The following is a 25,486-nucleotide window of genomic DNA, read 5'->3' as shown; positions in this document are numbered from 1 at the left end:
AGATCACATATATTCCAGGACCTTCACATGTCTTGGTCCAGTCCTGACAGAGGTTAGATCTTAGGGAAAAAATTAATATTAATATAATTTGGAAAACAAAACACGAATACCGCATAGATTTTGTACTGATACCTAGTACACTTAATATCTTTGAGTTAATTAGAAAATCCGAACAACGTTTCCTTTCTCATCATCAATGACAACTATATGGATAATCACAGATACCATATCTATGCAGCTTCCACCAGAGGGAAGCCCCCAACCTCCAAACAAGGAAAGAGCCTCTAGTCTACAGCAAGAGTGGAAAATGTCAGCCTCTCGTCCTTCTGAACCCACCTCTTCCCACAGCAGAGATTTTTACTGCTTTCACAGCAAAGCTCTAAGGTTTGCATTTCTATTGGAATGAACCATTCTCCACACTATTCTTCACATAAAAATTGTGGCAGAAACTGAGTTGCCACCCACTTCAATAGCCATTCTCCTTTTCTCACAGTGCGAGAAGTTTTATCTGGCCATATGCTTTCCTGGATATGAGACTGAATTTCCCAATTCCCTTACAGTGAGATGTGATTGCATGACAGGATTCTGGCCAGTGGAATGTGAGTCGAAATGAAGTGTGTGACTTCTGGGTCTTTCTCTTCAATGGAAAGGCCTCTGTCATCTTCTCCCCCTCTTTTCCCCTTCCCTCAGTCTGGAGGGTGGTTGTAGTGGTAGCTGCCTCTCCCACACACTTAACAACAACTCCTTAGTGATGGCAGAGCAACAAGGGGTTAAGAGCCTGGGTACCCAACACCCCTGAACCTCCATACAGCCTTGGATCACTGTTACTGAAGAAATTGCTTTTATCTTGCTTACCATTATGTTCTGAGATCTCGTGTTATAGGGGCTTAGCCTGCATCCTAACTAACACATAATTCACTCTGTCTAGTGAAAAGAAGATGCAGAAAAAAGACAAACTTACCAGCCGTTCTGCCATGACTAGGAGAGTGTTCACAGCATCCAGGCGATGACTAATATCCTCCCAGTATGAAGTTAGGGTAACAACTGGCTTTGTGTGGGCCCAAGGCAAGTAATAATAGTAGTTCCCTAGTACAGAATATTGAAAGTGAGTGAACACTGGACACTTGAAATAAACAACATGTGTATTAAAGACATGTGCAAACTCGGTTACTGATTAATCGTATGCTTGGGGAATGGTCTGGGGTAGTCAGGTTCATTAGTTTTATTCAGTTAATCAACTGAGTGACACAAAGTTCTTATTCATTCAGCCTATTTTGAAAATCTCTAAAATTCCCTAGTAAACTGAACACAACAATGTTAGAATCTTTTAGTGGTTCAGGATCATGTATCCGAACATCAGTGATGATTATGTAACACGGTAGCAGGAAATATACAGAGAATAGCAGATTAGATTGTATGTATTTGTCCCCGAAAACTGCTATTCTAAATAAATTTTTTTTTCTAGAAGTGGGACCAAAAAAAAAAAAAAGAATTTTCTGTTTTTTAAAAGCATTCGCTGGACACATGGGATTTGTCCTGTGTTGCACCCACTGTAAACATGTAGAGGAGAGAAAAGTTAGTGTCACTCTTACCATCAAATATGGCACGGCTGTATTGAGTGGTTGATGCCAAAGGCTTACAGGTTGCATCAAACTTGTTCCCATAGTTCCCAATGCTGACTTCAAACTGAATGGCCTCACCAACATCTTGCAACATGTTGCCTTGTTCAGTCAAACAGAGCCATGCAATGGCCTACGTTGCTCTACTTGATTATGTCCTGGGCTTTCTGCCATTTAATATTGTCCACATCTAGGGTCTGTTCTGGATCCCTCTTGGTACCCAGTCTCTGTATACACTTGTCCAGCTTGGGGGTGAGAACATCAGTTATTACTATAGTGTCGCCACTTTGGCTATGTACTCCATTGGTGAACTTGGGAGATCCATAAGTGATAATATTCAAATTACATGACAAGTTCCTCACCATAGTAAGTTTAGTTTGAAAGCCCCAGGAGAAAGAACTCCCAGCACTGTAGTCCTTGAATTTGAGATATGGAGGCCTTCTGTCTAACTTTGGCATATCATGACTTTTTGGTGTTGTATTTGTTTTTTTTTTCCATTGCTACTTTGCTACCAATTTGTGTAATCTAAGTAGTAAAGTAGTGGTACCCTTCACCTCTAGGAAGCTAATAAAAATTATTTGATCCCTGTGGGATATTTATTAATTGATTTTTCCTTTCCTTCCTTGTTCATCCATACCAGTGCCTTTATTCTATAAAATGAAACATAGTCATAGCTGGTTCTTGTGGCTTGTAAGATGCCAGACTGTGGTCATTCATTTACAGAAGTACTCAGACAATTGTTTTGAAAACTTTGTGTGTGTGGTAAAACACACATAACATAAAATTCATTATGTTAACCATTTTTAAGTGTACACTTTGATGGCATTAAGTACATTCACATTTTTGTGCTACTATTACCACCATCCATTCACAGAACTCTTTCCGTCTTACAAAACAGTATGCATTAAACTGTATGCATTAAACACCAACTCTCCATTCCCACCTACTTTCTGTCTCTATGAGTTTGACTACTCTGGGTACCTCATATAAGTGGCACCAAACAATATTTGTCCTCTTGTGACTTAGCATAGTAACCTCAAGGTTTAGCCATGTTACAGCATGTATCAGAATTTCCTTCCTTTTTAAGGCCAAATAATACTACATTGTATTGTTGAAAGGTAAACTGAAACATATTAAAACATCTAAGATTTTTGAGCAAATATCTATTAGAATCAAGCAGCAATAAACCCGAAGTGGTTAGGCATGCGCCACCAACAGGAGCTGGGGGAAGGCTTATAAAGCAGATGCGAAAGGAAGACAAACAAACAATTTGATTGGTTATAGCTTATGTGGTTGCATTATTTGAGAAAACCTAGCTGGCTCTTTGTGATTCATTGTCCTTTGGTTTTAATGTCTTAACCTTGAAAGCAATTATAGGCTTAGGTTTTAGTTTGCTTATATAAGTCACCAAAGTACCTCAGTCTAATGGCTTCTTTGTTTATTTAACAGTATGTATAGACCACATTTTGTTTATTCACCTATCAATGGATTTGTGGGGTTGCTTCTACCTGTTAGCTATTGTGAATTGTGCTGATATGAACATGGGAATACAAGTATCCATTTGAGTCCCTGCTTTGAATTCTTTTGGGTATATGCACAGCAGTGGATCACTGAATCATATGATAATTCTATTTTTAACTTCCTGAGGACCATTTTAAGAATGTCTGACAGTGACTGTAGCTTATTGTCTTAAGAACCCTGGGACATCCTACAATTACAAAAACCTCTATTTTGGTTAAAGAAATTTCAACACGGTATAATTGAAACCTCCAACAGGATTTCATCAGAAACCCGTCTGAGTCACAGTCTTTTTTGAAAGTCTTTTTAAAACATTGGTTTGTAACCTTAGTTACACATTGAATGCACATTGAATCACCTGAAGAGCTTTAAAATATACTTATATTGAGGCCCCACCTCCCAAGATGTTGCTGGGGCATTGTGAATTTAAAAGCTTTCCTAGCTTAGTCCACTGTCACTTTGGTAAAGAGGGGTTTGAGTCCCCTTAACTACCCATAACTAAGCCCCCTGAACTCTTCATGGTTTCAAGAATGCTGTGCCAATTCTGGATTTGGTGTGAATTATTGTGTAAAAATTACAAAGTGGGAAGTTACTTGTGCTAGTCAGAACATATATAGAGATCATAACTTCTTCTTTGTAAACCATCTAGGATGGTGTCAGAGAAGGGAAGGAGCAAAAATATGAAACATAATTTGGGGTTCAAGTCAGGGCCCTGAAAAAAACATGATCAGTATTTAAGCCAGAGCCATCTGTTAATGTGGGGGCTGCAGAGAAGAGAGAAGGTGCATGAGGAGGCTCTGTGTAGGGGCAGGATGCTGCCTTCGGATGGGCTGGTTCTGCTCTGCACAGCCCCACATGGCCATCGTTCCATTAGAACTCTGGATTTCCCCACGTACAACTTGCAGTCACCTGGAGAAGCCCTGATAGGACCCTCACCCAGGAGAATCTGGGCTATGAGACAATAGTTCAGGCTCCCGGGCATCATCCAACTCCCCACAGAGTGGGTACCACACACTGTGAGCAAGTGACCCCAGATGGAGCAGCTTGTTGGACCACCTCACAGGTCCAAACTCCACAAGGGCGCCCCTACCATCTGCTTACCTGCCCCAGAGCAAGGCTGTCCTGGAGTAGTGCAGCTGAGAGTTCAGCCCTTCCCCCAGCTGTTTCCCACTTCCCCTGTGCCCTCAGGGTAGAAAGAGTGGCTGAGAAGGAGGAACAATCAACACCATTTAGGGAAGTCTGGATGTTAGGGGCCTCCCTTAGTAGCCTTGGGGCAAAACTACCTACAGCAAAGAAAGGTAAAGCTTGTAAGTTATAGTCTATTGGACACAGATGGGCGCTTTTTTTTTTTTTTTTTTTTCCACCTTTTTGGGGCCTTGGGGCTCTCCTTCCAATCAATGACCAGTGTGATTTGTAGGTGGAGTTGGTATATAGTAGAGTTTCAGAAGTGAATTTGGGGAAAGGGGTAATTTTGCCAAGCAGGATAAAGAATAGCAGATAATAATAATAATAGCTCTTAAAGGCAGTTATAACCCCACAAGGCATGGAATATTAAGGGTCTGTGACAAAGAAACTGTGCATGAAAACAAATTGTCCAATTTGCCATCTTTTGTATCCACACTCCAACACTTACCTCAACAACCAGCAGATCATCATTTGAAATGGGCTCAAGCTTTTTATCTGGTGGTGTCTTTTCAAGAAAAGTGCTCAATTCAACCAAGATTCTGCCTCTGTAGGCAACTCCTTCTCCCTGAAAGGCAACAACACAGGATTATTCCTCGAGGCATGAACAGCAGCAAAAAGAACGTCTCTCTAGTCAGGTGAATCCAGCTACAAAATGGTCTCCTTCCATGGTCCTAACCTCCAAAATGAAGTAGTCAGTAACTATCTTGGCTGGATTCAGGTTTTTGGTACCTGAAAGAAGAGCCAATAACTTCAGGTAGCATCCCAAAGAGAGCCAAGGGAGACAGGGCTAAAGGGATCTTAGCCATAACTGAGGTCAGAGGCTTTTAGGGACCTAGGAGGGGGTCCCAGAGGCTGGGAGGTGACAACGGAAGGGGCTCAGCCTCCCTCACCCTACTTCAGCAGAGCGACTCTGCATTTACCTACAGTAACTTGACTCCCTTTTTCCTCTTCTCAGAATAGGAAGGCTGCCATGTTGGCAACCAGGACAACAAGTCTCAGAGTAGCCAGGAAGCAAAGGAGAAAGATGTCCTGGGTGCGGCCGAGTGTAAGGATGAATACTGGCTACTCCTCCCGCCATATGCAGCAGGGTTGGCCACAGAATCTTCTGGAGAGGAAGGGAAAGCTCCCACCTCCACAGCTAGTCCTCCACCCTCTTCCTAGGGTTTTTTCTTTCTGCCTCAGCCCGTTTCTGGGTTTGGGGTGGGAGGCTAACTAAAAGATATTACTTTGGCTTCTACTGTGGTGGAAAGAGTACTTCCCAGCTCTGGGCTTCCATGTCCTCAGCCACGAAATAAAGAACTTGGATCAGATCAAAAGTAACAAAGAATTTCATTAGGCATGTCACTTCCAATCATTTGGTAAATTCCTAAAACATGGCGTTGAACAGAAGCCTAAGGCAGGACATTTGCTTACTAGCATTGATTGGTGACATCTGCCCTAAGTGTAGGAGTGGGGGAATGGTCATGCTATGCATTTGCAATTACCAATCAGATGATCTCTGAGGTCCTTTTCTTTTCGTGCATCGTAAGACTTGAGGAGTGTGAGACTTTTACCCGTAGTCAGTCATATGGTGTGTGTGTGTGTGTGTGTGTGTGTGTGTGTGTGTGTGTGTGTTAGGGGTTCCCTAATTATGAGACCAAATTATAACCATTATAAGAAGAAATCTCATTAATCCACATTCATTAATGACAAACCTTAATTGAGAAACTAACCTTTCCAGTATTTAGCTCATCATAGGGGTCTGGGAATCCTGTGTACTCTCTGGGGCTTCCATAAAGGTTCAGATAACAAGGTCCAAATGTTGGAATAAAGCCCACCTCTGTTTCTCCTGTATTTGCTGGGAGATAACATCATCATTAGATTGGCTTTTTAATCATAGGCTTTTAACACTCAATCTATTGAAATAAATATTAGTTATTAGTTAGCTGAGTGAGACTATTTTCCTCCATTTTGTGAGTTAGTTGCATTAGTGGAAATATAAGCACTTGTGAGACTTGCCATATTTCCCTTTTATTAGTGCTATAAAACATTAAATAAAAAACATGTTAGAGGTTGTTCAAGAAAGCACGTTATTCTTACAAAAAGATAATGCTATTCAAATGAAAGAGTAACAAGACTTTCAAGATGATCTTCACATTTTTTGCAAGTTTATAATTGGTATTTTTTAAAACATGTCATTGGCAATTGGGGTAAAGATTATACGTTTTGGGATATCATTTAAATGATATCATATTAACTTTACCTGTTCCAAAAAAATATCATTTAGTCTCAAGTTAAAATATGTAAGACATTTGACATTTTCACATATAACAATGAACTGCCTGCCTGTGCCTATAAAAGCATGTGATATTCATAAGCAACACGAAGTCCCCATTCATTACATTCTATCTGTGATGAGCATCTAATATGCTCCTTATTTCAGCTACCTGGTCTTAGCAAGACTACTCCCCAATGAGGGGCACTGAAGGCAATGTAAGGAAATAGCAGGAGACAAAGGGAGATTGTGGGTGAACATGGGGGAATGTAAGAGCTGCCTAAAACCATCGGAATGGCTCCCATACAGAAGAGGAATGGATTTGTCTCTAAAAGCAGGCTAAAGACCACTGCTGGGAGTTACGAGGAGGCCAACTTTGGTTCACTCTGTGTAAAGAAGGTCTTACTGTGAATTAGAGATGTCAAACAATGGGACAGATCTCTTAGGGACAGAGGAAATGTTAAGGCCAAGACTTCAGCCTGTCTTTCAAGATCTCATCAAGGCGATTCCTGTTATGGACAAGAGATTGACCAGGTCGCCTCTATGGAACTTTCCAACTCGATGCTTAAAACTAAGGGAAAAAGGTAAAAGGTAGCAGGTGAGCAGAATTCCTATTAATAAACAGTTGACAAAACTGTATAGACATGTATTTTGTGAACTTTTTCGTTATTTGAGGCTCTCCTGCATGTGTAAATGGACCTGGGCATTTTTGTGCAAGGTAGGAACCATGCACACTATCAGAAAATAAGCTGAACTGTGATCTCAGTGAAGAAATCAAGAGAAAAGGAACATTTAAAGTAAGATGCAGGAAAGCAATAAATGTCAGCCTATTCTCTCACAAACTTCCTGCCTCCAAACTTTCTTAACCCATTTTATGCACAATTGTCACATCAAATGCCCCAGTGTCCTTCCTCAGAAGCCTATAAAAATAAAACAAAAATTCTTTAGCCTGGCCATCAGGGTTTCCCTCCAACCTAGCTACAACCCATTTTTTAAATAATATTTTCCACACCTCTCTGAAGTTCCTTGGCATTTTGGATTTCTGTAAGTTTACTTTATATTTAATTTTTTAAACTTAAATACCTGCTTATCTCTGTGACATTATAAATTCTTTTCAGGGGGAGAAGCAAGATTCAAGCATGCTTTTTTTGATTCCCTAAACATCTAGTACTGGTTGGCGTCTGATGATTGGTTGAGCAAATGAATGAAGGAAGGAAGTATTATCAAATCTGCGAAGGTTGTTACAAAACTAAGAACTATTTAATATTTACATAAAGTCTGATTATAAGATAATGAAATTGATTCTTAAAAACATAAGGTGACATTGTGCAATTACATAAAGGCAGATGATAACACTGTATATTGACACAGAGTTAGTATTTGCAAAGCTTTCTCACAAGCAATATCTCTTTTCCCTGTCACCACAAACCTGGGTGATTAGCATGGGTCTGGTAGATGACAAACCTCTCTAAACCTCAGCATCCTCCTCTATTAGGAGCACATCTGCCCTAGGAGAGTTGTGATGGTCAAGTGGAAGAGCGTTGAACAAACTTGCAAAGAATGGCAAGAGCCGTGCAAACCAAAGGACAGGGTATGATCCCTCATATTTGGAAGATGAAGACCTTCAAGGTACAAAGTGGAAAACATTCAGCATCTTCCAACCTAGAGATCCATGTTGAAAGTGGGGGAAGATATTTCATACATTTCAAACAATTGATTTAGTGCTCCATACTTCTATGTATTGAACATAAACAGCAATAACAAACAATGTTATATCTCACAATTATTTACAATGAAGCCAAACAGGATGGTTTGCATCTAGGTGAAAACATGAGACATGTAGCAATGCCTGGTTAGCACATTTGTTTTAAGCTTAGTCATGCAGGACAACCATACAGCACTAATACAAAAATTATTTGTAAGACAGCAAAATGTCAAAGAAAAAAAGTTCTAAAGGCAATTAATTGATAAATTCCTAATAAGATAATAGGAAGATCTAGAAGATGGCAAAATTACAAAGCATAAACCTGTGTATGATGCAGCCCCAGATCCCGAAGATGAGAGATCTACATAGTAAAAATACAATTGGTTAAACCATAAGAGAAACACAGCGTTATCAAAGACACATTAAAAAAGTTAAACAAATCCAAAGTGGTTTAGCAACACCAGAAAAATCCCAAAGCAGACCCAAGCCACATGACCCTTTTATAATTTATACAAATCTCGCTGCTTAAATGCAAAATGGCTGAAAACTTTGTGACAATTGGCAGAATTGCCACACATGAAATAACCCCACCTCTCCAGCCCCAGGGCAGCCAACCATCTGAGAAGAGTTAGTGTCTCATCACTAAAGGAGGACTGGTGACGTTACCAACATTTCATGTTTTTAATAAAACATTTACTTGTCTTATGTCTGACATAGATGGGACCAAGGCCAGCAAAGCCAAGTGAATGTATTCTGAGGCTGTGTAAGCAAAGACCTGTAGTATATAGCACATTATTTTTTTCTTTGGGGAGATGCCTGCTGCTTATTGTTATTTTGAGACCCTGTAACAGACTGTCTTCAGGGCCTACAATGAGAGAAGACCTCAGAATCAGGGGCTAAAACTGCATGTAACAATTCTGTGTTTATGGATGAATAGATGTTACCACCATATCACCAGCTCTGTTGTGTGACTTACCTTCCACTTCCCCACCAGAGGCAGCAATTTTAGAGAGGTGTAGATATGTTGTTCCAACGACATCATTTTTGGTAAGACGGTCCCTGTGTAAAAGAACAGGTTAAGGCCCCCACCTAGTATAAGGATATATCTTCATTTCAACAACAATAGGAGTTAGAAAAGACCCTAGACCTCAGAAATCATCCTGTCCAGTGGGCCTAACTGCACTTTAAACATTACTTGGAAACCCCGGACTCTCATTTCCTATCCAAGCTTTTAATTCAATAAAAGCAGAGCTGGAGAACAAGAGTCTGCATTTATAACAAGCATATATACCAGTTCATTCTGATACAGATGGTCCTCCAACCACCCTTTCGGAAACATTGATCTATCTAGTCGACAATTCACTTCAGTTATAGAAACTGAGATTTTTACAGAGGTCGAGGGATTTGCCTACGAGCTCGTATGGTCACACTCAATACCATTGTCATAAAATGAATGAATCAATTACAGGCATATTACATAATGAGTGTAATGTAATCATATTCCATAGAATAACTGCACATATTTTATCGTGTTCATACTAATTACCATGATGGTTTAAAAACTACAATAAGGTATACATACATGAGGGGCCTTCATAGGTAGAAGATTCCCTTTCAATTTAATTCAAATATTTATTGAGCACCTACTGTGTGACAGATGCTATTTTTTTTTTACTACAGTTGCTTGTCTAGAACCTAAATCTTATCTATATGGTAAGGACAAGTTTGCCCACTACAAATACATACAACTTTGTGTATCTTTCCATGGGTATCATAAATAGTCTGTCAATTTAACCCATGAAATGGTCCTGACTGGGCACACAGTACATGTGAAAAATACAATTTATATTAATAACTTTCTCTCTATATTTAATTCTTCCTCTTCTTTATTCCATCTAGTGGCATACCCACTCTGAAGTGTAAGACCCCTGAGAGGAAGGAAAGCTTCAGGATTTTGAGGAAAGATTATACTATAGTATACTATTATTATATATTATATATGTATTTTATATATAATATTATACATCATATAAAATATAACAGTATTAGGTTATAGAAAGTGACAAATTAAACACAGTTGGCATGAGGAAAAATGATTATGTATGGGTATCAAGCCACATGCATGGGGCTTGCGTCTTTGTCCACTAAGAAGGGTCTCGGCTACATTTAAAGAATCCTAGTTTTCCGTCAGTTGTGCATATACCTTATATGGTATGTAAAGTAAGATCTGGATCCAAGAATTCCCCCATTGAAACAGAGTCCTTCTGTGCATCCTAAGCCACACTATTGCTCTGGAGAGGGCAGACTAGGTCAGAAAAAAATCTCAGCATTTGTAGTGACCATAGGTAGCCCTGGGATGGCGCAGCGATCAGCCCACTGCACAGCCTGTAGGACAGAGTGGTTACCTGAGCTATGTAGGGGTCAAACCCACACCCCTGAAGGCACCTGAGGCCCCTGGAGCACCTCCAGAATGTCACCAGAAGGTCCCAAGTGCATTAAAACTAGCCCACACTCATTGGAAGGGACATTCTGTCAGGCCTTCATGGCCCTCAATTAACTGTGTTGCGGTCACTGAACAGAATGAAGCTTCCTCCTCTCCTCCCAAAGCGCCCTGCTGGACCAAGAGGGTAGTAACACGAAAGTCAAATACATCTGGCCAAAGGAAAAACTAGGGCCAACAGTGGGAGGCCCACCTGGGCCTCTGTATCTGACTGTGGGCAAGTTACCTGACCTCTCTGAGCCTCAGTGTTTTCATCTGTAAAATGAACTAATAGTCTCTATTCCATAGGGATACTCTAAAGACGAAATGGAATAATGGGTAAAGTAGGAGTTAGACCATCTAGAATAATGTTCCTCAACATCTAAATGTTAATTCTTTAATTTTGTGTTAGACACAAGTTCATTTTTTTAACTCACCAGTCATATATTGTTAGTTTTATTTTTTCACACATTGAAGGAAACTGTTAAAAAGAAACAGAAAAAAGCAGTTATTTCTCAACTTGTTCTGTAACTATTCATATTTTTACTTTTTCTAAAAGAAAAGATAATCAAACCTTGATCTGAAGATTAACGACTTGGTTCCACTCAGGGTTTGCATTTTTCTCAATTATATTCGTGCAAACCTGTAAAATCATCAAAGCAAAACAGTAGGCATTCACGTTTCTTATTTCTAAAAGTTCACAATATATGCATACTAGACTATGACTCTAGCAGTTTACGTATGTTATATACTTAGTAACCTAGTTAAAGCTTTTCTTGATAATGATTTGGCAAAATATGACATGGGTTTAATATTGATCTTTGCTTCTACGCACTAAAAGTTCATTTTCAAGTGCTGGATTTATAACGTATTAGTGTAATGATTCAAGTTAATATTTATTGAGAACTTATTACATTCTGTCTAATAAGTGTCTCTGCATTCACATGTCCAAACAGATCTTCTGATCCTGCTCACCAGCCCCTCTCCCTTCTCCCCAAACTGGCTCCTGTCCCAAACTTTGTCCGTCACTGTCACCAGGTTGCTCATACTCAGAACAAAGTCAGCCATCACATCACTCTCCCCTTCACATGCCTCATCCATCAGTAAATCCTGACACCCCGTCTTCATGTAGAGCCTGATCTCCCCCAGACCCTGGTAGTTGGCTCCTACCTGGATCCCCACTTCCTCTCTTGGCTCCTCACTTTCACGTCACTTCCCTGTATAGCATCCTCCCCGAGCTACCCACGTACACTTAGAATAAAGTCCAGATCCCTCCTCTGGCTCATAAAGCCCTACCTGCCCCACCACCCACACCTCTCTGACCTCATCTCTTAGTTTTCCCCGTTGCTTGTTCCCTCATCACCTGGGTGTTCTCTCGTTGAAAATGTCTTTACAGCTGCTCTTCCCTCTGCCTGGAAGTACCTGCCCCCTAGATCTCCACATCATCCAGGCCTCTGCTCAAATGTCACTTCTTCAAAGGTGTCCCACATGATAACCTAGCTAAACACCCCCTCCAACTCCCCACACCAATCACCTCTTATCCTCTGCTTTATATTCTGCGTAGTACTTAGCACTCTCTGGAATTATTCAATTACTTGTTTATATGCTTACTGGTTGTCCCTTCTATTACAAAGCTCCAGGAGAGCAATGACTGCTTGCTCAGTTCTACATCCCAGCACAGGAGACAGTATCTACTACTTACTAGGGTCATAATAAATATTTCTCAAATTAACTAACCTGTTCAACAACCCTATAAAATTATTATTATCCCCATTTATAGTTCAGGACACTGAGACTCAGAGGTAAAGGAATTTGCCTTAACTGCCTATGGAGTGGGGAGAAGTCTGAATTTAAGTTAGGCTTCATCTCACTCCCGAACTGAGGGCTTTTCTACTATCTCCCCACCACCATTGACTCTCCTAGAAAATAACATCTAGTCCCCATGTGTGTCATTTGCCAAATCTCACTTTCATAAATGAGTGGTTCCAATACATAAAACATACTAGTACTTCATGCCTACAAGTGTCCGTGGTATAGGCTTATTCTGCTATGAAACCTCCTCTCCAATCTTTGACCATCTCTGTAGGTAAAAGTGGTGGTGATAAGTGTTCCTACACCAAGTCCCCCAGCTTTTCCCAGAGGACTGGGATGGGGTTCCCCTGCCACACTCTCTAGTTACAGAAGCTCGTTGGGCCACGAGAGGTGAACAACATGACAGGAACGGGCAGCTGGGCATTGGGGGGCTATATTCTCCATGTACCAAGGATTAGTATTGCTGGCTAGAGAGCTTGCCTAAGAGTAACATAATGCTTGGACCTGGGAAATAATCCAAATGATTCAGTGGTAGCGCTCACTATTCTACTTTTTCAAAAGATTGAATTTTCTAATTTGAGTCCTGCATATTTTCCACTCCAAAATAAACCCATGAGGAAGTCTGGCATGTTCAGACTCAGATAATCTGTGTTCCTGCAGAATGCCCAGCTCATCAGGGGGCCACTTTAACAAAGAACAAGCAGGAATTCACTCCAAAGAAAGCACTGTGGTTTACATATTTAACTCTAGAGGCAATTACACGTAGATCACGTACAAACCTTTTTTCCAGCAAAAGAAACTTCTACGAAAGGATCCACTAGGTTTTTCTTATCTGCATTGCCTCCAAATATTTCCTTTACCGTCTGAGAGAAGGCATCATCCACTGGAAAGTAACAGGTTGCATGGCAGAAATTAAATTTGATTCTCTTAAAAGAATAGAAATCACTTAACAAAATTAAAAATGTTCCCCTACACATAAACACAGTTGCAACAATTGTTCTCAAAAGAGGCAAGAGCTAGCAGCACTGTATTGCAGAAATCCTTGGTGTCTTAGTTGAGAGAGAAAACGTTTTCTCCCCAGAATTTTAAAGTCAGTAGGAACACCTTGACAAATAAACTCATAAGTTATTATGTGGAGAATCAATCATTTAATGAGGGAAAAAAATAGAATAAAGAAAGTCCATCCAGATAGGGTAAAGGACAATTCTCAAACTCAGGCCTCGTTTCAATTTGGAAGAGGTGCTTCAGGTCAAAATGATAGAGGCCTCGTGCGACTTTTTCAGAGAAACTCAGGAAAATTTGGCATAATCGTAAGTCACACATCAACACAAACAGCAGATCTATTTTAACAGACAGAAGTGAATAGAGATCAACTAAGCAGGTAGGCAGTATAATGTGAGCTTCAATTTACTTATTTCATTTGAGAGATTTCTGAGGAAAAGATGGTGTGGGGAGGCATTATAGGGTCTTTAAAAAGGGAGGGGCGGTTCCCAGTAAAAGTAGCAAATTCTGAAGAGATCCTTGGCCTGAGTAGTGGGTGCTACCTCCTGGGGACTTGGAAAGGGGTCCTGTGTGCCAGGGCCCAGCAGGAAGAAGACAGGCTGGGCCAGGAAATTGGATGCTAGGTCCTTAGCAAGGACAGAAGACTAACTGGACTACACTCTATGAATAAAATCATTGTACATGATTCTCTTAAATGAATCCAATTACTTAATACACATGTGCCATAATACAATAGTGACAGAATTAGTTATTGGCAGTTAGCCACCCTTGTTAATAATCCAATCGCAAATACATTTATTTGTTCATGAAATTTCACATTTTCATTTGGGATAAAAGGAGCTAGAAGTACTGACTGCTGACCTCTCTTTAGTATTCTCTAAAATAAGGAGATCTGGAACACCGAAGAGAGAGGAGCTGGAGCAGAATGTGCCATGTTCCTCAGCAAAGAACATGGATCAGTGACCAATTGGCTACCCCATAAACCAGCTCAGGTCGCCTTCAATGGGGCCAGAATGAATGAAAATAAGTTCATGAAAGCCTTTAAGAACAAATGAACAAATATACGATAAAAACCACCAATCCCTATTTGCAGTGTGATTTTAACACATCTAATCATGCAGATAACTGATAATTCCGGGGCAGAATTAAATCCATACATACTCTGGGGGATATCCTCTGCTCGGTAGATTTTCAGCAAGAAGGTCACCCAGCGGAGGGCGACGCCAGCAGGGAGTAACAAATTGCTCTCCACATCATCACTGTCGTTATCCCGATCACGTTTCTCAGGCTATTGGAGACACATGATAACAAATTATACACACAGAAAAGCAGCACTGGTAAGAAGCCAAATCAATGATTGTAAAAACAACACCAATCAGAGCGGTTTCCATTAGAACTTCCTGTGTTTCAGGCTTAAGAATTCGGCCACCAATTCAACAAAATGGCTATACAAAAGCAATGCTCATGTGTTTCTTCAATCAATACATCACAAGAAAACAATGACAACTGACCATTTAGATAGCAATGCCTGATTCTGCAAGTGAGCCATGCTCTGTAGATAAAATGGTGCAAGTCTTAAATACACACATATCTATACTGAATGGAAAAACTCACTCAGAGACACCAGGAAGGCATCTAAGTGAGCTAGAAACAGAATTCTCTCATGGAGAAAAAACAGGAGGAATTAGAGGCTTGGGGTTATTGATTAGAAGCTCTGCTCCACTTTACAACCACTGGCGCCGACTTGCTTAACTCTTGGTCCTCTTTTTTAGTGAAAAAATGTAAACAGTTGAGAATGTAGGGACTCACAGGAGGTTCATCTCCGGTTCCAAGGACAAACATGCTGACTTTCATGTAACCTTTAGCACCCGAGCTGGCATCTTCGGGGTCATTGAGAAGAAGCCACTTCCTCATGACAGCGTGACCTAAAATAACAAAGGAATAAAAGGACAAGGACACGTTAATGAGAAGCTAACGGTTTGTGATTCCACTGCTGCAAGATAAACAAACATTTTCTCCAAAGTATTGTCATGACATACTAAACAAGTGTCACTATTAATGTTTTCTGTTTGTACTGCACCCCATCCTGCCCTGGTATGATGCAAACAGGACTCTTTAAGCTCAATTAACTGGTTCTATAATTTAATTTTGATAAGATCAAAATATCCTCACAAAACAGAGAAATTACCCACTTGGGAATGTTAGGATAATTACCACTAGATTGAAAAAAAAAAAAGAAATCCATGCTAAGCTACTATTAATTCATCCTGCTAAGTATCTTTTCCCTTCCTCAGTCAGGGAAAAAAGATGTTTTTGATTCCTTGATCCCCCAAATTTTGTTGATTCCAGACTCTTCCATTTCATGGAGAAAACATTACTTACCAGGTTCATCATAAACGAATCCAACATCAATCTGGAAAAAAAAATAATTAAAGGAGTTTAAACAGATTTTAAAATCAGTTTAGTCACTTCAAAGAAACCATCATTATTATATTTAAATAGAATGCTCTTGACTAGACTTAAATTTCTTTGAGACTCAACATTTCTATCTTACCCTCTCTGTATCCCCAGTACCTTGCCTGATGTGTGGCACATAAGTGACACTTAATCAATCAATTTGAATGAAGGAGCTATCTTAAAGCTGGAAGGGACCATGGCAGTAGAGTAAACAATGTGTCCCTGTTGGCTTGGGACATTCCTGGTAGCACAGACAATCTCACATTCTATGAAACCCCTTAGTCCCAGGCAAACCTGAACTTGTGGTCACCCTGCAGAAAGTCAGCTGGCCCAACTTCCTATCCAATACTCTTCTCCTCCAACTCACACTAGTGATACTATTAATACAATCACTGATTGCACACTTCAATGTGCCAGGCACTAGGTGCTTTATATATTCTATTGCATATAGTCTTCACAATGACCACATTTTTATAGATGAAGAAACTAAGGACAAGAAATCTTGGCATGTGGCTCATTGATGGCAGACAGGGCATGAATACACACAGGTCTGCCTGACCCAGATTATCCTCTGGAACTTGTAATGACTAGGAGCTCCTCCCTTCAAGACGCAGCCCATTTCATGTAGAATCACTAGGAAGGCACCGATCAAGTATTTGTCCTTAATTCCAATAAGAGTTACTTGGAAAAGCACCCTGATTCTCATCCTTGGTTTGGCTTGCCTTTCATATTCAATGTATAATAATTGGCTTTGCAAATGGTGCTCTGGGGCCACTCATAAGTGGAGTTGGGTAATGGGCTTCTTGCCATAAAGCATCCCTTCCCTATGTGGCAGGGCATTGGTTTCCATCTGCAATTGAAATGTGAGGAAGGGCCCAGATGTGGTCTCTTCAGCGCATCTTGCTTGAGGGTGCTACTAAATGTTGCACTTTGCAAGTCTAGTGACCCAGGCCAGAGGACACTCAGCTGCTTTCTGGTCCTTGGGGCATTCATGTCTGCAGGTATGCCAGCCCTCAGCAACGATCATGGCATCAGTCCCTTATACATAACCCTAAGACGTCACCAAAATTGGCATCCTGAGACCTGGCCAGGAACCTGATTCCTCATTACGAAAGTGTCCATCTTTGACGTTAGTTGAATGAAACTGACTGTTGACACTCACCTTAAATTCCCCCATCAGACAATCTGCCCGCAAAGAATGGGAATTATAAACCTGGAAGAAAGAAGGGTGGTGAAAAGATTTATTGGCTTTATCTGGAAGTTAGCAAGCACTACTTTCCCACTCCGTAGCCCCCTTACCCGAAGGCTGATGATCTCATCCATCAATTCAGAAGGAGTTATGTGGACATTGTAGAAAAATAACTGTCAAAGCAAAAGCAAAAAATATTTGAATGTTAGCAGGAGTGGATTCAGGTTCAGTGGGTATGATGATATAATTTTGAGGGCCTTCCCCAAAAAACACAAAATACAAACCCCAAGTTAGGGTGACTGTGTGAGCACATTGCAGGGCCTTAGGAAAGGCCCCGAAGCTTAAGCTTCATGAGCTTCGTGGTAAACTCACCTCTGCATGTTGGAAAAAGGGGGAAAGGTTATGTAACAATTTATAGTGTTTATTTCACTAAATAAAATTGTTCATTTGGCACCAGATATCTACTAGCTAGCTGAAGTAAAGATTTAAAGTTATTTCATCTGTTTAGGGCTTGCATGACCTGGAAAGTTGAGTTTAATTTGCTAGCATTTTTAACTCTATTATTTGTGTCTAGTGACTATAATTTTGTTCTTTTGAACAAAACACCTTTCAAAGCCAATTTTGCCCATTGGCTAATGTTAGTCTCTTAGTAAAGTCACCATATTTTAACAGCTAAGTTTAAAGAGGTTGATTCTTGGGAGATGAATATTGGATATACAGAGGTTGTACCACAAAACCAAAGTTTTATATACCAATAAACTTTAATCCTAAGAGAGAAAGATTGAGGATTTTCTTAAACTGAGACTATTTTCCTCCTACCTTTTACTCAGAAATATTTCAAATATATAATAAAATGGAAAGAATGGTAAAATAAACATCATCTTTCATCTGTGTTCACCAGTTGTTACCATTTTGGGATGTTTCAGTTTTAGTAAAATGTCCCCCTTTTTTTTAACTGAATTGTTTGAAAGAAAATTCTAGATATCATAACACTTCACTCTGTAAAATATATTCTCATGCAGCTCTTAAGAGCAAGGACATCTTTCTATATAATCACAATACGATTATCACAACCAAGAAATTTAACATCAGTATTCAAATTTCTATAATTGTCCTGAAGAAAGTTCTTTTTAGCTTTTTTTTAAAAAACTAGGAACCACTCAAGGATCATACATTGTATTTGGTTGTTGTGTCTCTTTAGTTTCCTTTTCTCTAGAACAGTACTTCTGCATATTTTTGGATTTTTAGTTTTTAATGAAAACCAGCTGTTTTGTAGAATATCCCATAGTCTGGATTTGTGTGAATGTTTCCTCACTGTTAGATTCATGTTGACCATTGGACAAGAAATGACACAGGTGATGATGATTACTTCCATTAGCTCACATCAGGACACACATGTCAGTTTGTCCCATTATTGGCGATACCATCTTTAATAACTTAGTTAAAAAGATGTATGTGAACTAGGAATGTTTCTTTTCTTGATTTATGTATTGGCTGTTATTTGACTTCTTCCCTTTTACCAAGAGATCTAATCTCAAAAAAGAATTCATTAAAATAGGAAAATTCTGAGGTGGAGATGCTTGCTGGGCTCCTGAGACTGTAGCCGAGTACATTATTTACCCTGTGTTAGATAAGCAATGATAGATCTTACTCCTTAGGCATCAAGCAGCTTGCCCTCCCTGCAATACAGGCTTGTTCTCCCATGGAAAATCTCTCAGGCTTTCCCAAAGTCCATTTCAAGTGCCCCATCGCAGTATGCACCCACCTACCTCTTAAGGTAGCTCTAACACAACTTATCAGCATCTGGTGTCTGCGATTCAGCTAAGAAGTTAGAGGTGAGACAAAAATGGGGCCTTCTGCGAAGGTGGGGGCCAGCTTGAACAGAGGAAGGAACAGAACACCAGACAGAAGAAACTGGTTTCTTTTGTGCATACAGGTAGGAAAAAAGAACAAAAGCCAGAGCTGGAGCTGGGATGAGAAGCTGTCATGAACTAACAGGAACTGTGATAGGAAACTGTGGTAGGAAGGGCCTGGGCTCAGAGAACAGAGCATGAGACATAGGCCCGAGGAATCTCAGAAATGCATATCTCCTTAGTACAGCAAGGCTGGACTCGGAAAATTCCCCAAGCTTATCATTTCTCTTCATAGCCCTACTCCTGGAGTTTTATGGCATTTGTGATAACTATAAAGGTATTCAATATTTTTGAGGAAGGTGTGCAGTATTTTTGTTACACAATGTTACAGAAGAGGCCAACAGAACCAGGCTATATTCTCAGTATAAGGAGGGGGGAAAAACCAAAACCTTTTTTGCTCATAATTGCTTTCTTTCAACATATATTATTTTTATCATCAAGTAGGTTTTGACATATTTAAAAAGTCAGGTTACGTAATCACACAGAGTCATGCCTCAGAGGCATCCTGCTCATTAGAAAGCAAAGGCAGAAGTAGGTGACATCATGTGCTCCATCATAAGGGATGCGAGGATCCATTAGGAGGGGCTCTGTCAGGAAGTTGTTGCAAAACCACCAGACAGACCCCAGCAGCTCCAACCAACGACAAGGCAGGCTGTGTGATTTCAAGACCCAGTGGTTCTTAATTTAGTATGTGTAACACTGGAACTTTGCATTGTCTTTACCAGTTAAGTTTGCACATGTGTTCCCCTTCCCACATGGGACTGGCAGAGGCGGGAAGCAGCAAGGTACATATAAACAGAACGGACTCACTGAGCAGGAACATGCATTCTGCCCATTTACCTCATCAAAAAATGGATTGTTCCCTCTCTTGATTCTTGTTCGGTGCGTCTGACCACAGACGTGGACTTTGACCACAGGTCTTATGTTGTTGCCACTTAACTGCCGGCCTTCAATCACTCGGACACGGATCTGCAAGCACAGAAGGAGTGTGGTTATTGAGCCTTCTCAGGTGTTGCCTCTGCTCCTTCACCTGTGAGGATGACCGATACCAGGCCAGGGCAGCTTTGCAGTGTACCGGTGCTCAGGGACTGGGAGTCACCATCAGTGCCCAGGCCCAAGGCGGGGACTGGGGTTGGGCTGCAGAAACCAAGAGCAGTAGTGGGGTTGAAATAGTCCAGAGCTGGCCTTAGAAAGGGCAGGGCAGGGCTGCGGTCCCAGCTCAGACAGCTGCCTCCGACCTGGTCTTCCTGAGCTCTAGGAAGCACTAACTCACTCCATAGCTGTCTCCAAGTCTAAGGCAGTGCCCAGAGCTATGAAAACACAATGTCTGTGCTTCTATTCTTTGATTCCTTCTTTCCTACCTCGAAAGGGAAAGAAGGGTATGGTTTTATTTCTCTGAAGAGCCTCCTCTGACATCTACTCCTGCGCACAGAAGAAACATGGAGAGCTATTCTTATTGCATTTATGCCCTGACATCCTTTTTCACTAGCTGAGCCACTGCCCACAGGAATGGGTCCTTTCCACGTTGGACAATACGCTGGTGCACCCAGCACGTGGAGCACTTGGGCCGCTCCTACCTGGAAGTCCTGCGGCTTGTTAGACAGCATCCGCCGGCTGGCCTTCCTTTTCGTGAGCCTCTGGGCAAGCTGACTTCCTGACATGGTCCCACTTGGCACTCTGGGCCCAGGGCCGCTGACTGTGCTGTCCAACCTGTCTTCCTCACCGCCATCGTCCTCCTCTTCTCCTAAAACACCAAAAAGAAATCCAGTCAGAGATGGCTCTCACCCTGTGAATGTCTGAACTCTGGTTTCCTGGACATGGAGAGTTTTCAATGTTCCTGAGGCAGCAGGTGAAGGAGATGCTTCTTGGCAACACTGATTTGGGGTTGTTGTGACTCAGGTAAATGTGTTTAGGAAAATGTGTTCATGGTGCATCAGGGCACTCATTTAGGCTGTCTTCAAAGTGACAGGGAGACCACCAGAGACTGGGAGAGCAGGAGATGGCGCAGTTGGAACCAGCCAGACATCACACAGTTCTGATGTCAGAGCCCAGCCGGAGGTCAAAGGGCCTTTCTGTGGTTAGGACACAGAGGGAGGAGGATAAGCCGTGGGAAACGAGAGCCTTGCAGAGGAGGCTTCAACTCCACCCTTCCCACTGCAAGTCTTTTTTTCTGGAGATCTACTCATGAGGTTTGTACTGTCTCCTTTCTACTTGAGCCTCCTGACGCACAAATGCCACCTCTATCCTTATGACAGATAAGAAACTCATCTCCAGTTATATTTCCAAGCAGACCAAGGTGGCCATCATGCTCTCCCTTTGTCTTCCTGGTTTGCCACTTCCACAAATACCTGTCCCCTCACATATCCCCCTAGCTTCTCTTCATATTTAGGGGGGAAATCTTTTCCTGCTTAGCAGAGTGAACCCCCTCCCTATGCCTGAGAGCCTACTTATTTCTGATTCTTTGGAAATCCCTCCAAATTCCTCTCTCTCTCTCTCTCTCCTCGCCCTTTCCTCTCTCCTCCAGTGGCTCCTTCCCCACAGGGACCTTCCATCTGCCTTCAAATATGCACAAATCTTTCACTCTTAGAATGTCCTTCCTCCTATTCTCCACCAGGTGAGGCGAGCTCCTCCACTGCCTCAAGTTCCAGATGAAATGTACTGTGTTGGGATAGGCCCGCCCCACCTCGCCCCGATGAGTGAGTCACCCCTTCTCATGCCTACCACACATTGTTCCACCCGGTCCTCACTGCAGAGACCGCATCTATTGTTAACCCGTAGGCCTCCCACCACCATCCACTGGTCCCCGGGTCTTACACAAATCCTCGCATACAGCAGGGGCTCGATGAATGTGGAAAGAGTAATGAATGAGGGCATCCTGACCCCTGCTTGTGCCTTCTCACATTCTTCAGCCATTTGGCAAAGCTCCCGCATAGGTCTCAGGAAACAGCACCCAGACTCTCGAGGGGCGCTCCTCCCAACTTGGGCACCAGCCTCAGGGAAGCATGGATGGTCAGGCTCCCCTTCTGCAAGCCTGTTCTAGACTGTGCAATGCACAGCTTCAAGCAAATCCAACAGCTCAGACTAACTTCCTGGGTCCAAGTGCATTTTCCTCCCTGCATGGATTATCCCATTTGGGGTTGGTGGTTGTTAATGGCAGCAAGCAGGAGAAGGAAGGGCGCTGCACTCTGAACAAGCTCTCACTTAACCCCTGCTGGATGCTCCAGAAACAGACGGCAGGTAATAAAGAGCCAATTTCTTCTGGAAACACCTTCTGCTATTCAGGCATTAAGCTAAAGGGATGGATCAGAGGAAACCAGCCTAAGTCATGGCTACTTCCAGCATCTCTGCATAACAGCGGAAGGATATTTGGGCAGGAGAACGCCCTTTTACGTGGCAGGAAGCTGCACAGGGTTAAACAATGCTACCCTTAGTGTTCCACAAGAATGAGGGGGCCCTTCAGGCATTGCAGAACACACCCTTCTGCACAAGCTGTTTCATTACCCAAATGTCAGCACTTGTACTGGCATGCTCTGTTAATGAGACCCAGGCCTGACTCTGAACCGCAGCCACGTGGATCTATAAGGATGTAGAAACGGTGACTCTTTCAGGACCAGAGGACAACATTAAGTTGGGAACCCGACTGAAGAGGAAGTTGCTGGTTGTATTTGCCTCCTAGGGCTATTGTAAGCAAGTATCACAACCTGAGTGGCTTAAAAGAATAGAAACACATTCTCTGACAGTTCCAACCCCTCAAGGTATTGACAGGGCTGTGCTCTGGAGCTAGCTCTCTCAGAAGCCTCTAGGGGAAAATCCTTCCTTGCCTCTTACTAAGCTGGTGGCTCCTGAAAACCCTTGGTGGTCCTTGGCTTGTGGCCATATTATTCCACTCTCTGCCTCTGTTGTCGCATGGCCTTCTCCCCTGTGTGCCAATGCACCCTCACACTTCTCAAAAGGATGCCTCATCTCTTCTCATAAGGATGCCAGTCATTGGACTTAGGGCCCTCCCTAATTCATACGACCTCGTCATAACTAATTACATCTGCAAAGACCCTATTTCCAAATAAGGTCATAGTCTGAGGCTCTGTGTAGACAGGAATTTGAGAGGGACAGTATTCAACCCACTACAGAAGACATCTTTTTTATCTTTCTAGTTTGTTCTATCTAGTACTCCAGTACACAAGTCTGCAGCCACACAGGCAGCCCAATCTACTGACCACTTCACTTCCCGCTCCCCACTTCCTGCATGTCCTCGCTTTTCTCCTACCCTGTGTTAGAGTCTGTGATCTAACACTGCAATTGCTCCTCTGTGCGCCACTCCGTCCCTCCCTTCTCTCACTTCTTTGTACTCATGTGGTTCATTCACCTCTCCACTGACCCAGGCAGCTGAACCTGCCTGAGAAGAACACACACCTTACTGATGAGTCTCACTATAATTTCATGATCATGAACTTTAAGGGGACTCACAGGACTGCCCAGCTATCCAACCATGTTTCCAAGGCATCTGTTTCAAAGGCTGTCAGGATCCTGGTCTGAGATGGCCACTGATTAGCCAACAAGATCACATCACGTTACCTTTCTGAACTCCCACCTATTTTGCACCTTGAAAACTTCCAACACCCTTCTTCCCATCAGTTAATGACCTTACTTCTTATTTCATTAAGAAAGCAGACAATCAGAAGACAATTTCCACATCCTCCCAACTCTGAATCGATTCAACCATCCTGCCTGCATCTGTTGTTGTCTGCCTTCCCTCCTGCTACAATCACTGACCTGTCTCTGCTCCCCGGCCTAAAGCCAGCCCTTCCCCTCGTGCATGCATCTCATCTCCCCTTGCTCCTCAAGGGTTCTGCTTCTGCAGTTTCTGTCCCTGTATCTGCTCATTAGTTACCCCTCTCTATTGGAGCATGCAAAAATGTCACCCACAATTAAAAACAGTGAAAATTTCCTGGATTCCACAGCCCCTATAGTTACTGCTCCAGTTCTCTGCTCCTCTTTACAGTCCCTCTCTGGCTGTGACCAGCTCCTTACAATCCCTTTGTATGAATGCCATCCTGCCTCTTCAACAATTACCATGTCACACAGTCAAATCCTAGCAAGCTTTTCACAGCAGCCAACACTGACCTGCCTTCTTTCTGACTTAGCTGGAATGTGGAACATCAGTAACTCCCTATGTGACCCACACTTGGTTACAAGTGATGCTTTAATTAACACTTAGGAATGGCTCTCTGTCACAACTCCAGCAACTTAACAAAGCCAATCTTTCTAATTCTTGAGATGCACTTTTGGCCTCTTTCCAGAAGTTCAGTGGCAAATATTCCTGCAAACTGCCCCGGGTGCAGTCACTGTGACAATGACACTTTCCTCCATGGCTACTGTTTGCCCACCCAATGCTGCAGAGATGTTGGCCCTAGGAGGCCTTATGATACAGTCTAGTTTGCTTTTGGCATATACAACAGCCTTTCCCCAATGGGTAGCAACCTTTCTCCTTCCTCCAGGCTCCCACACTCTCCTCATCTAGCACTTCTTTTCCCTATCAAGCAGAAGAGAGTAGGCTATTACTCATTCACATGTCACCAGATCTGTAGGCCATCCCTTCCCCACCTCCATCACCTCCATCTAACCAGAGGAATGTCCTGTTAGAACTTTCCAATGATGGCGACTCCTAGGAATGGCTGAGGAAGAGCGACACTTGCTCAGTCACCAAGGGTTTCCTCCTGGCCTAAAATTTAGACCCTTCCCCCCAACCCCCACTCCCTCTGGCGAGCAGGCCCCTTTATCCAAACACTCATCCCACTCATTTCTTTTAGAGTCCTAGAATGCCAACCTCTGCCTGTGATATTAATTTTGCTTCTCATGACGAAGTCTTATTAAGTGGTGCTACTGGTTAAGGCAGAATTTAATTACTTTGGGCTACAGGTCACAGAGTTGTAGTAAGTACCCAAAGATATCCTTGATTAGTTTAATTGGATTTTAAGACAAAAGAATGCTTTCCCTGGAAACATTCACATAATCTAGGATACTGAAAGATTTTTTTTTTTAATGCAAAATGTTTCTTATAGCCATATAATGAGGCCCACATTCAGACTGCCACCCTTGACCCAGCCTTGGTGAATATTCATCTTATAGAACAAAGATAGAATTTCCAGATCAAAGAACCCTGTCCATTTTTTAAATTAAAAAAAATTCACTTTGTCATCTCACACTTAAAAATAAAATTGCCCTTCAGACACAGCTCATTTGGAGGCCAGCATTTGGTAACATTCTTTGTCTGAAATCCAAACAAAAGGAACCTAAGTTCTGGGTAGTTTCTTATCTCCCTCCAGCAGTATCAGGGATTCTAAAGAACTTCTGAG

At 42.0% G+C, this 25,486-nt stretch overlaps 1 protein-coding gene across 1 annotated transcript in view; it reads right to left on the bottom strand.

The window, feature by feature from the left end:
- The window catches only part of MYOF (myoferlin), a 127,739-nt gene that overhangs the window by 62,346 nt on the left and 39,907 nt on the right, over positions 1–25,486 (bottom strand). The window contains exons 6-22 of the mRNA XM_074338694.1: positions 20,711–20,877; positions 19,974–20,102; positions 17,331–17,393; positions 17,194–17,244; positions 15,957–15,987; positions 15,384–15,499; positions 14,736–14,862; positions 13,352–13,455; positions 11,335–11,403; positions 11,198–11,241; positions 9,258–9,340; positions 8,604–8,642; positions 6,035–6,159; positions 4,771–4,887; positions 1,840–1,930; positions 1,593–1,721; positions 962–1,086 (exon numbers count right to left, since the gene is read on the bottom strand). Of these exons, the coding sequence (XP_074194795.1) occupies positions 962–1,086; positions 1,593–1,721; positions 1,840–1,930; positions 4,771–4,887; positions 6,035–6,159; positions 8,604–8,642; positions 9,258–9,340; positions 11,198–11,241; positions 11,335–11,403; positions 13,352–13,455; positions 14,736–14,862; positions 15,384–15,499; positions 15,957–15,987; positions 17,194–17,244; positions 17,331–17,393; positions 19,974–20,102; positions 20,711–20,877 (1,610 nt within the window). The remainder of the gene's footprint in view (positions 1–961; positions 1,087–1,592; positions 1,722–1,839; positions 1,931–4,770; positions 4,888–6,034; positions 6,160–8,603; positions 8,643–9,257; positions 9,341–11,197; positions 11,242–11,334; positions 11,404–13,351; positions 13,456–14,735; positions 14,863–15,383; positions 15,500–15,956; positions 15,988–17,193; positions 17,245–17,330; positions 17,394–19,973; positions 20,103–20,710; positions 20,878–25,486) is intronic.

The sequence above is a fragment of the Rhinolophus sinicus genome, linkage group LG07, assembly GCF_036562045.2.
Source record: "Rhinolophus sinicus isolate RSC01 linkage group LG07, ASM3656204v1, whole genome shotgun sequence".
NCBI lineage: Eukaryota > Metazoa > Chordata > Mammalia > Chiroptera > Rhinolophidae > Rhinolophus > Rhinolophus sinicus.
This window is presented reverse-complemented; position numbering and strand designations above follow the sequence as displayed.